At 43.8% G+C, this 12507-nt stretch overlaps 1 protein-coding gene across 1 annotated transcript in view; it reads left to right on the top strand.

Annotated features, from left to right (window-relative positions):
- The window catches only part of LOC308308144 (low-density lipoprotein receptor-related protein 1B-like), a gene marked incomplete at both ends in the record, with an annotated part of 592679 nt that overhangs the window by 165016 nt on the left and 415156 nt on the right, over positions 1-12507 (top strand). Inside the window, 1 exon segment of the mRNA XM_080753509.1 lies at positions 11685-11910. Within this exon segment, the coding sequence (XP_080609635.1) occupies positions 11685-11910 (226 nt within the window).

Genomic DNA, 12507 nt, shown 5'->3' on the forward strand with positions numbered 1-12507 from the left:
CATACAGCAGAGCAGCCAGGGAGAGCGTCTGCAGGGCAAACATCATAAGTGTGGAAGCATCTGGCCTCTCCGTCCTGTGAGTTAAATGGTGTCAGGTCTGTCTGGCTCCCTGAAGACCAGGCCAATGTTAACCTCATAGAGATGGAGGAGAACACTGGGGATGGATGCTGTCTCTGGCCTGGTCGTCATTGAGGATGCACACTTCTAGCCTAGCACAGCTAAACAATCCACCCATGTTAAAAGAAGGTGGGGATGGTCTAGTTTTCGTTTGCTAGCTCTTTAAATTTGCGTCTCCAGATTCGTGAGTAGCCCCTGATTGGCTAGTTACAAACTAAGGCGGACTTTGTCTCTCTCGTAGCATGCCTTATGTGAGCACATCTCTCTCCAGTCTACTATACTGCAGTTAGTTAGCTGCATTAGTATATTGTCTGGCCAAGCCAGGCTAGCACACTTCTACCTTGATGTTCTGTTGGAGATTTTAGGATAATGTTGGGGTGGAATTAACCTCATTATGTCCAAAACTGTTACTTTTCAGGATTCTAATTTCATTTGTTTATATCAACGGCTGCTATTAGGGATGTCCCGATCACATGTTTTTGCTTCCGATACCGATCACATATTTTCGCTCCAGATCCGATCCCGATCTTTCCCGATTTGTTCTTAGTTTCGGCAATGCATTAAGAACAAAGAAAAGAAAAAACACATTCACCCGTCCCTTAAGGTTTTTTTTTTTTTCTTTTTTCTTTTTTTTTTTATTACAGTATCTATGGATATAGCTTCTTTTTTCCGATTTGGAACAAATAGCAGTATTTCTTTTTTTTTCTCAAAACGATTTAAATAGTATACAAAAAAAGCCTCAGATTTAAAATGCAATTTAAGGTAGCAGCTCTGTTTATATGTGCAGTAGGTGTAGAGGTCACTCAGTGGTTTGTAGTCCTTAGGGTGGTTGTATTCTAATCAACGCTAGCCTTCTTTTATCACAAGTTTATCACTACAGTTCACAAATCTTGCTGCTGTTTTCGCACATTGTTGTATTTCTCCCAGTAGGTGAGGGAGTTTTTTGTCGTTGATCATGTTTTCAAACTTGGGATCTCAACGGGCCTGAAAATTAATGCCCAGTCCAAACTGGGCCCTAACTGGGCCGGCCCGAGGCCCTACCCGGCCCAACTAATTAGCATACATTTTAGGCCCTACCCTACAAATACCGGGTCGGGTTCGGGCAGAATTTGAGAACGCTATTTCAAACTCACTTTGGGTGTGTGTGATCTGTAGGAAGTATGTGTCTCTGATGTCTTGGTATAGTGAGCACTGGGCAGGTGGTTAGAAAGTGTAGCTCTGTTACCAACACATCTTGTGTGCAGTGGGTGCATGATCTGTGTTCCCTTGGGAGCGGAGTCTGTCTGTGGCGGCCTTTCTCTATTGCAAGGCTGGGAGTCTGTACCTATAGTCAAGGCTTTCCTATATGTTTTGGGCCGTTTATCGTGCTCAGGTATTCTGCCAATGTATATTTTCTTTTTGGGGCTAGATAGCATTCCATTTTGCTTTGGCATTCCACTGGAGTGGTGGAATGTTTCTGACTTATGCTCTCCTCTTCTTGAACATTCAGTTGGGTTACCTGTACACAAAACAATGTGTTGTTGCATTAATCATAAAGGCACGGATATTTGTGATGTGTTTTTGACATCAAGAGCAAGGTTCTGGCTCCCTAGAAGAAGAAGAAGAAGAAGAAGAAAAAGAAGAAAATACAATTTCACCGGATTGTTGTAACAGTTACACAGTGTGGGTTGTATCCTAGAAGCCAGCTTATGATTCATGCCAAAACAAATATGTTTACTGTAGTTTCCAGTAAGACTGGGCAATATATCGAACATGTCGGTATGGAGGTATCAACATGCAAGGTGTATATCGACGAAGATGGCTTGAAATGAGGTATTGGTGTATGTGTAAAATTAATTAACAGACACACTATGCATGCACGTAGCGCATGCACAAAAGCAGTCCATTTGTAACCAGGTGTGGTTATTTCAATAAAAGAAATTGGAAAATAGAAATAAGGCATTTAATGTCTTTATTCTATGTGTACTGTGCAATGTGCATGCAGTAATTTGCTATTCATTATCTGGGTTAGGCATGCAGTGGAACTAAAGCAGAACAACATTAAAAACGATATATTGCAATTGTTTTTACTAATATTGTGAGTAATATCGATACTGAGGTATTCAACAACGTTATCGAATATCAAAGGTTTTCCTAATATCGCCCAGCCTTAGTTTCCAGTGGTATTGGCGTCTGATTATGGATCCCACTGGGAAAGATGGATGGAAACGGCATAGAGCGCTCGTTTTCAGTTATTGTCCACGACATTGCAAGCGGCGCGAAGGCCAGCGGACCTTGGTCCTGCTCTTCACGCCCGAGCGCCGCAGGCGCGAGTTACGAAGCCGTGGTGAATGTAATCGTTCTATTTATGCCCAGGCCGTAAGGCCTGGGCAAGCGCACGATAAACGCCATGATAATTGGGGTTTGGTGCACCTCGCGCGATCCAAGTGACTACAACGGAGCGCTCCCTACGTCCGGTTCAGCCAATCACAAGCTTCAAAAATGAGTCTGGGGCGTGGTTATCCATCTTTCCCAGTGGGATCCATAATCACGCGGTATTGGCAGGTGAATTCTACATATCATGTTATCTGTCTTAACCGTGAGAGAGAGACACACACACACACACACACACACACACACACACACACACACACACACACACACACACTGGCCAATGAAAGTGCAGCTAAGACTGGAGTTATATGTATGGCCGTGTTGTGTGAAGACCGCTCAATATATCGGCATACAAAGAATTAATTTAATATAATCAAGTCTACAGGATATGAAGGCATGGATATCCATCTGAAATAAAATCTAAAATGTGTTTAGGGGGGAGATAGGGCCATGGCCAGGAGTCTTAATTGAAAGAAACTAGTTTTAATGACAGAGCTAATGGGGAGCAAAAGGTGCTATACGACATCAAGAGTTGATAGTACCCAGGCTGTTGATGGGTGGACCCAGGCTGTTGATGGGTGGACCCAGGCTGTTGATGGGTGGATGGCCAAAAAAGAATTCCGCTTTTCTTTCACTGAGGTTTCGAAAGTGTGTTTCTAAACCGGGTTTCGACGTATTTAAGCGGAGTAACAGCTGAAATGGGTCGTAATTGGCATTAACCCTGCAAGGCCCAGCGTTGCTTTTTGGCAACATTTTTTAAATCATTTAAAAAAAAAATGTTATAGTTAGTTTTCCTGTTCTTTTTTCACATTAACATCACCATTAAATCCTATTGTTTAGTATTACAATGCCATTGGCCACAATATTTGTATATAAATACCCCCCACAGAGAGTGACATTCACACCTCCCAGAGAAGGTGAACATCTCACTTTTTAACTGAAGCTATTCCTCACTAAAACATAAGTAAAATGCCTGTAATATATTTTTTCGTGATCATTAGAATGTCTAGAACATGTACATATGTTATTATTGTGAGAAATATCCCCAAAATGCAAATTAGAGCATGATTTATGATTTATGGCTATAAAACCTTACAAAAACATTATACATTTTTTAACATTACATTTTCCTGTGATTAGGACTCCTACAACAGCATCTGATTTTTTTTTGCTTTTTTTTTTTTTGGACAGTAGAAATTAATTCGGGTCTTGCAGGGTTAACTGCACTAAGAGACGGGTATATTCGGACATCGTCTGCATAGCAACGCTGAAAGGCTACGTTTTATGTTTAGCGGAAACGTCTGTAAAGATTCTTATCTCCAGGAAAAAAATAATAATAATAAATGTTACACAGGTTTTCTTTGAACACATAATATACTACACAAAAGCGTGTTCCCCTGACAAGAAGAAAAAGTAGTGGGTTGTTTGAATAGTAGCAATAATTCACGCCTGGCGCCCTACGGGACTTGGGGCTGCACACTCTCCCCACGCAAAGCAGCACCGCGGCGGTGGTTTGCGTGGGGAGGGTGTGAAGCCTGCGTCCCGCAGGGAGGCTGGTGGGAGTGTGCTGCTGGAGGACGCTGGCGGCTAGCTAACACTGGATGGGTTGTTGTAACACGGAGCCGTTTCAAGGCTTTCTCCTCTTGTTGCCTCTAATTGGTGAGACATGGCTACAGCTGTTTGTGCGAGGGGAGAGAGAGAGAGAGGGAGAGAGAGAGGGGGGGGGGGAGGTTGAGAGAGAGAGGTCTGTTAGCCGCGAGGCAATGGAGTGAGAACAAAAGAAATTGGGAGGTCGGAGATGCAGCAACACACACACACACACGCACGCGCGCACGCGCACACACGCACACACACACAAACAAACAGCATGAAGGACTGTGTTTACAGAGTACTGTTCTGTTTGCAGTGCTGGCTTTTTATTGTTGTCAGAAGATGCTCTCGTTCTCATTCTCCTCCTCTATCTCTCACTCACTCACTATCTCTCTCTCTCTCCCTCTCTCTCTCTCTCTCTCTCTCTCTCCTCTCTTTCTCTCTCTCTCTCTCTCTCGCCAGCCCTCTGGCTCTCGCTCTCTCTCGCCCTCCCTCTCTCTGTTTCTCCCTCTCCCCGCTTTCTCCCTCTCTCTCTCTCTCTGTCTGTCTGTCTCTCCTTGTTACAAAACTTTTACCTGTTTGACACACAACCCAATCTTTTTTTTTACAAAAAAAAAGAAAAAAAAGAAGAGATTTATGGAAGCGAGTTCGATTGAGTTCAGGGTTGTTTGACTGCGGTCAAATTGTTATCACTTCTATTAGATTGGGGCATTCCATTCAGTGTAGTGTAATAGTTGAACAATCCAGACACGCTTTTCAGAAAATCCAATAGAAGTGCGCTCTGCTAGATCGATCAATCCCAGAAGGGGTGAAAAAATACAAACTATTTCAACTTCATTTGTGTTAACTCTGCCCTATAGATAACAATGGATACAACAATCCATTCGTTTAAGGCTTTCACTTTGAGAATGTTGTTGTTTGTGCGATATCTTTTGTAGGCGGCGATATCTTTTGTAACACGGAGCCGTTTCAAGGCTTTCTCCTCTTGTTGCCTCTAATTGGTGAGACATGGCTACAGCTGTTTGTGCGAGGGGAGAGAGAGAGGGAGAGAGAGAGAGAGAGGGGGGGGGGGGAGGTTGAGAGAGAGAGGTCTGTTAGCCGCGAGGCAATGGAGTGAAAACAAAACATTGTAATTAGAGAAAAGAAAAAGTGAGTGTTAAAGCTATACTGTGTAAGATGCCCAACTAGTGGTCATTAGCCCTATAGCAAACCGCGGTCGCGTCCGCGTCTTTCGGACGTTTTTCGTACCTTCAGACCCCCGCGTCTGCCTCCACCTCGCTGAGATCTATCTTTAGAGGGGTCCCTTGTTCCTGTGCGTTCAGTAATTCCAGAGATACGGACTCCTTCACCCTGCCTGGTAGGCGAAATTACCTAGAGACGGGATGGTACAAACGGGTGACAACAAATATGGCAGCCATAGCGACCCCACTTCAAGATGCGCTGTGATTGGCCGGCAGTTGTATAACCCTCGCTGTGATTGGCCGGTAGTGTGATGACGCAATTTTGGCGCGAGATCCGGTCCCCGGCAAGGATCACAGTTTACATATATAGAGAAGGCTTTACAGGCTGAAATTCACGGCGCGGATCTTCTAAAACTTTTGTGATTTAATAGTTAGGAGAATTTTAAGATTTGTTTTATAAAAAAAGTTACATAGTACAACTTTAAGATGTTTTCATTTGCTTCGTTCTATTGTTTTATCACGTTTACCGTGCTAAAATGTGGGGCATGCGTACGCATGGGGGCATGCGTACAAGTGGCAAAATATGTATTTTTAGACACAATAAGCCAGCAGTTTCTTTATTGCTATTTACAGTAACACTTCTAGCCCCCATAAGTCACATCCAACCATGAAAGGTTGCGTTGCATCTTGGGAATGGGCTTGTTCTGTGTAAAATTACATATTTAGCCACTTGTACGCATGCCCCCAACCACTGAAATAAGAATCTCTAAAACAATAGAAAGAAGTAAATGAAATCAATTTAACACTCATCTTTTATATTCTTTAATTACAATCTAAAATATGAACCCTTGTTGTAAAAAACTAAAGTTGTCCTTTAAGCCACATCATGACATTTGAAAAGCTTCAACTTCAACACATATGACTGTATAAAAAGCATGTGAAAAAAATAAAATAAAATAGGAACGATAAGAACAATTTTAAATTATTCACCTGACGCAACCCTTCCAGTCTGGCAGTATTCTATGAATAAGGCAGGTGGTTTCAACGTGAAGAGGCTGCCGTGAAGGCTCCTCTCAGCAATGCAATTACTCAGGCTTGCAACTAGGGCTGTCATTTTACCTGACGATTAATTGTCACTCAAATAATTTAGATTTAATTGTGTTTTTGTTGTTGACAATTGCATTTATGTTTGGCTTGCTTTGAAGTTGCACAGCATGGGCAGATAGGACACATAACCTAAATAGGCCTATACCAGTAAGACTCCCTAATCGGGAGATAAGTGACCGTCAGGTGGCATTTAACCTCATGGGGGCGCCAGAAGAGGGGCATGTGAGAAATCAGGGGCGGAGGTTGTGGTTTGCCAGCCAAGGAGTGTGTGTGTGTGTGTGTGTGCAAAGTTTGGCATGGATAGGGGCAACGGTGGCGGAGATTAGAGTAGGGCCAAAAGTGTGACGTGACGTGATGGACAGGCGGACGGACAGACGGACGGACAGACAGCTAGCCGGTGGAGCTTTTCATAGTAACTGACGGTCGCAACAAAGAAATTACTGACATATTTGACAACTTAATACGTAAAAAAAAGAACATTGATTGTGGAAATAGCCGATCTACAAGCTCACAAGTCCACCACGAACTGGAACGCACCAGTTGCCATCGTATAATGTAATGCAGACTTGTGCCAAATAGGTGTGAGTGTCACTTCTGGTTGTAGCTTGTAGCACCTATAAGACACTAAAGTATGAGCTGGACTAGTTATTGTGTTCGACTGCTGGAGCTATTGGGAATGCTTAAATGATAATAAGCAGACATGGCAACACTGGCTTGAACCCTCTCTCTCTGCTGTAGTGTAACCTCTCTCTCTCTCTCTCTCCTCTCTCTCTCTCTCTCTCTCTCTCTCTCTCTAATCTCTGGACACTCAGGTGTAGGATGCAGGAACACAATTAAAGCACAACAATATGAAATCCTTGGACTGTCCAATCAGAGCTCGTATTGATTGGCAGCGTTAACGAGTCCACAAAGTCCAGCTGTCAGCTTGATCGTTACGCTCTTGGGAACACACACATACATACGCACATGCACATAAGCACATGCGCACAGGCACGCACACGCACACGTATTCTTTTACTGTATAGTGAAGTCAAAGGGACAGTGAAAATACAAATGGCCATAACTCTTTTTTTTCCGCGATGTTTCCGGCAGAGCAGGCTTCTCATTCTGTGTACCTTAACAGTTTTACTGCCAGATGTTATTATTTATGTATTGGGTCATGTGCCAGCAAAAGCACCTTACCTTTGCGAGGTTATAGACAAAGATCTATTCGTTTTTTTTTTCTTTTCCTCAAACTGAGGTACTTTGGTCATACGGGCAGTAGAGGGCAGCCTCATGCAAGAATTAATGTGAAATGGCCGCGGCCGGCTGCCGTCCATCAAGACCACTAAATCGCTACATAGCAATACACTCTAAAAACTGCTGGGTCAAAAACAACTCAACTTGGGTTAATTTTGATCCAACTCATGGGTCAAATAGGGACCAATGCCAGGTTTGGTTATTTTAACGCAAGAAATTTGGTTATGAATGTTGACCCATAATTTGGGTCAAATAAATAACCAAATTATTTGTTTAAAATGACCCAAGATTGTAGTCAATATGACCCAGGTTTTGGGTTGAGTGGGCTAAATGAATACAACCTACATATGCATGGTCTGGAGAATGACAATGCCATTATTATCTGACATTAACATAAAATCAGAAATGTTTCAGGGTTTCTTATCACAAAATATCTTTCGAAAGTTTAGTAAAATCAACATAAAAGTGCATAATTAAATATATATGCAACAACGTTGATAATACTATTATCAGAATAGTTTAGAGAAGATGAACCAAATAATCTGAAAATTACCATGAGTTCTTCTCTTTCAGACCAACTGGGGGAGGGAGCTCAACCCTAAGCTAGCAGCCAAGCACTTACTGTTAGGGTTTAGGCTCAAATACTGACAAATCAAATTCAGACATATGACAGTCAGCTTGCCGAGACAGACACATGGATATGCCATATTTAGCATTGTTAGCTCCCAACAGCTTAGAAAATGTCTCTGGAAACCTAGACAAATGCTTTTCCCAGCATGCTTTGCAAACAGGTTCATGGTGCCTGTCCCCTGATTGGCCCAAAGCTAGACCACTGACCCAAGTATATGGGTTACCACTAACCCCAAAAACGGGTCACCCCCAGATAAATATGACCTAACTCGAACAACCCTGGAATTGGGTCAAAATAATATCCCAATAACTCAAGGAAGGGTTGTGGCTCTGAGAAATTACCCCGAAATTTGACCTAACACAAATGACCCATGATTTGGGTCAAGAAATGACCCATGAGTTTTTAGTGTGTAGACCCAGAGAAAATAACAAGGAAGTGTTTTGTTACTCCATTGATGCTAACGTCCAGTGGATTTTTGAAAGCACTTTGACGGGAGATGTGTTAACGGTACACACCCGCGCGACCCCTCATCAGTTTACAGACATCAAAACAAGGTACAAAAGAACGAGCCAAAGAACGTACTATTGGCATCGCGCCGCCGTGAAAAATGGGGCGAACGGAAACGTCCAAAGCGGTAAAAGAGTTAATGACCAAATGAATTGAAAAAAACTAAAATAAAAAGTACGTCATGACCTCGCAGATCCTCTCAAATGTTGGGCCTGTGGCTCTCTGACTAAAACTAACAATCTTTTGTATTTTAAGGACCAGAACATTGTGTATGGTAATGCAAACATGTACGCACTCTCTCGCACACGCACCCACACCCACACCCACACCCACACACCCGATCAATTCCACCCGTGCTGTTGTTTCCCAGTGTCCAATGCAACATGGAACCTTGGTGCCTCGTCCGGCATGCATAAGCCCAGCCTCAGCACGTAGACATCATTTGTATGCCTGCTGGACCACCTCGGTGCACCTGTTTGGGGAGCACGGGGCGGGCTCGCTTTCTCGCTGACGACGACTGTTTTTTTTTTCTCTCAACAGAGCCTGTACCAAGGGGTCATAGGTCGTCCCATCCCTCTCCTGACTTGACTCTCACAGATTTAATGCACAGGCTTCTGGATGGAGCTCGTTATATATACAGTATAGCTGCCAGGGCTCTCCGTCCCGTTGCTATACGCGGACTGTAAATCTAAGCTTTCCTAGAAGGAACTGCAGTATTAGGGCTGGGCATATTTGAATTGACTGGCTGGTCTATCCCATAGACTGTAAAAAAATATGGACGATGTGAAGCCATTGGTTTCTATGCTGCGAAAATTATGTTTTTTTGTCCCTTGTATGGGTTGTCGCCATCATTGTTTTAATGGTACCCCAGGAATCACAAGGCATGCTATTGGCTCGTCACATGCAACCGCAGGGATACATGGGAGAATGTGGTCGGAGCCTCCCGAAATAAAGCACACGAAGAAGAACACAGCCGGCTGCTATCAGTTTAGTTGGCCACGCCCCCCGCAACTTTATCATCAATTTTAACATAAATGGGACCAAATTTGCACAAAAAGCATATTGTGGTAATTGAAAGGGAGTTTTTCACTAGCGACAGGAACCATAAAGTATTTATGACAACGTTTATTAAGGTTAGAAAATCAAAGGGGAAAACGAATGGGGTCCAATGTAGACACATTCTTTTTGGTACCTCGCGGGGGGTAAACAGCACAACTAGCGGCCAAACATAGGAAGTTTTAGTTCCGTATTGGATTAGTTTTAAATCGGCGGAACTATGCCCCTGGTCTATCCACAACTTTCCAACATCCCATCGTGCATTGCGCAGAAGGCGAACGGCATTTCCGGCGTCGCAGCCGAGTGTGATCTACAAGCTCACAGCGGTTGCATCTGCGATGCGACGTGAGCTTGTATGTCTGCTGCTAACCGGAAGTGTCCTGCAGATAATGCTACAGTAAAGTCTTGCGGAAACAGGTGGATAACATATTATTCTGTGGTCTGACAAAACTTGACAGCGGACAGCCCCGCCCACAGCTATTCATTTCAACGTAAGTTGCTCAGTGGTGTTTGAAGCACCCGAAAGACCGCCGGAAGTAACTGTACATTGCACGCTGATTGGTTGGCCTGCGTCTATAGGCCAAAGTTTTGATTGGCTGAGGCACTGAGCAGGCGCACTAGGGTAAACAGTAGCCTTAGCAGTTAGCATTCGCATTGACCGCTAGGCTAAAGCCCTTTGCACACAGGCGCGTTTATCCGTACGGATAAAACGGACAATTTAACTTTTTAAAAAGAAAACAATGATTCTCTACGACCTCATGCACACCGGATCCGAATTGGCCGTGCGACGAGTGGCTGCGGCCGTGCGTTTTTTTCTCGATCGAACCCAGTTCGATTTGTGCGTCTTGTCGCATGCGGTAAAAAACTCATCACTCCTTTTATGACTCCTTTTGGGATCCGCAGCGCCGATTCCGCACAGCATTGCACACCAAATCCAATGCGTTTTATTCATGCAGCAAACGAAAGAAAAAAAAAACGCAACTGTCCTGTGTGCAAATTGGCTTTCGGCTGCTTCAATGCTCTACCGTGGTTCTGGGGGCTTGATAATACTGCTTATACACCTACTTCCTGTTTATTGGCCTACTTCCTGTGTGGGGGTCCTCTACAGGATGCTATAGGGCATACATGGGCAACTGGCGGTCCGGTGGCCACATGCGGCCCCAGCCTTAACTTAATGCGGCCTGCAGGTTAATATCAGATTACTGATATATCATTGATTTCAGCTGTTACAATTCCAAACATGCAAACATGACCCACTTTTACTTCAGTCTTAATGACTAGTCTTTTTTATGTCCAATGTGTTTGTATTTATAGCTGACAAGGTAACATATCAAAGCATTTGAAATTAAATAAAATTTGTACCTTTCAGGATTCCAATTCAAAAATAGCAAAACATAATTCAGGATTCCATTTAAAAAATAGCACACAAAAAAAAAAAAAAAAAAAAAAAAGAAGATTTTGAGGTTGTAGATCGGCTATTTTAGCTATTTTTGACTGTACAGTATATGCAGTGTGACCCTCTGGAGAAAATATAGTGGCCCTCTCCATCATCAAGTGGCTCCATAGGATGCTATAGGGAGTTCCAGCTGTTAATACTAGTGTTTGTTATCGCTCCACAGGATGCTATAGGGAGTTCCAGATGTTAATACTAGTGTTTGTTATCGCTCCACAGGATGCTATAGGGAGTTCCAGCGGTTAATACTAGTGTTTGTTATGACTCCACAGGATGCTATAGGGAGTTCCAGCGGTTAATACTAGTGTTTGTTATGGCTCCATAGGATGCTATAGGGAGTTCCAGTGGTTAATACAGTGTTTGTTATCGCTCCACAGGATGCTATAGGGAGTTCCAGCGGTTAATACTAGTATTTGTTATGGCTCCACAGGATGCTGTTCTTCACGGACTACGGCGGCAGCGTGGCCAAGCTGGAGCGCTGCAACATGGACGGCACCAACCGCACGCGCCTGGTGTGGGAGCGGGCCGAGCAGCCCACGGCCGTGGCCCTGGACCTGCTCAAGAAGCTGGTGTACTGGGCCGACGCCTACCTGGACTACATCGACGTGGTGGACTACAGCGGCAAGCACCGACACACCGTCTGCCAGGGCAGCCAGGTGAGGCTCGATCGTACCCGGCCCGGTCCCGCGCATTATAGCCGGACAACTATTCCAACTATTGGGGTGGCAGTAGATCAGTGGTAGAGAAACCATCTTTTAACACGGGGGGTTCCCGAAGGGTTCCCAGTTCGATCCTGGGCCTCCCCCAGAGTTAGTGTTGAAGTGTCCTTGAGCAAGACACTGAAAAACATAGTAAAATAGTGAAAATAGCCAATTTGCAATCGTATCCTCAGGGTTTTAGAACGGCCCACGTGATTTAGAACGGCCCGTGTTGGTTCTACCTTCGCCACGTTTTTATTTTATTTGTGCAAAATCGTTTGAAGATTCCTGAACTCCTCTTACAGTATGACTGTGGGTATATTGTGGATCGTGGCTGCATGGTTTTAAGGCCTATAGTCATTCATTGTTTGTTGAATTCTTTTTTGCATGTGTTTCCATTGAAAAAGAAAATGGTTAATCTTTTGAATGCACAATTTATTAAATGTGAAGGAGCCCACGTCAGGGACGTGCAGAGAATTTTAGAGAGGCAGGGGCTCAAATTTCTAAAAGGGCCTTTTGGTGAAAATATCGAAAATAGCTGTGAGCTTGGAGGTC

The sequence above is a fragment of the Nannobrachium achirus genome (genome assembly GCF_963921795.1).
Source record: "Nannobrachium achirus genome assembly, chromosome: 22".
In the NCBI taxonomy this organism is placed as follows: Eukaryota; Metazoa; Chordata; class Actinopteri; order Myctophiformes; family Myctophidae; genus Nannobrachium; species Nannobrachium achirus.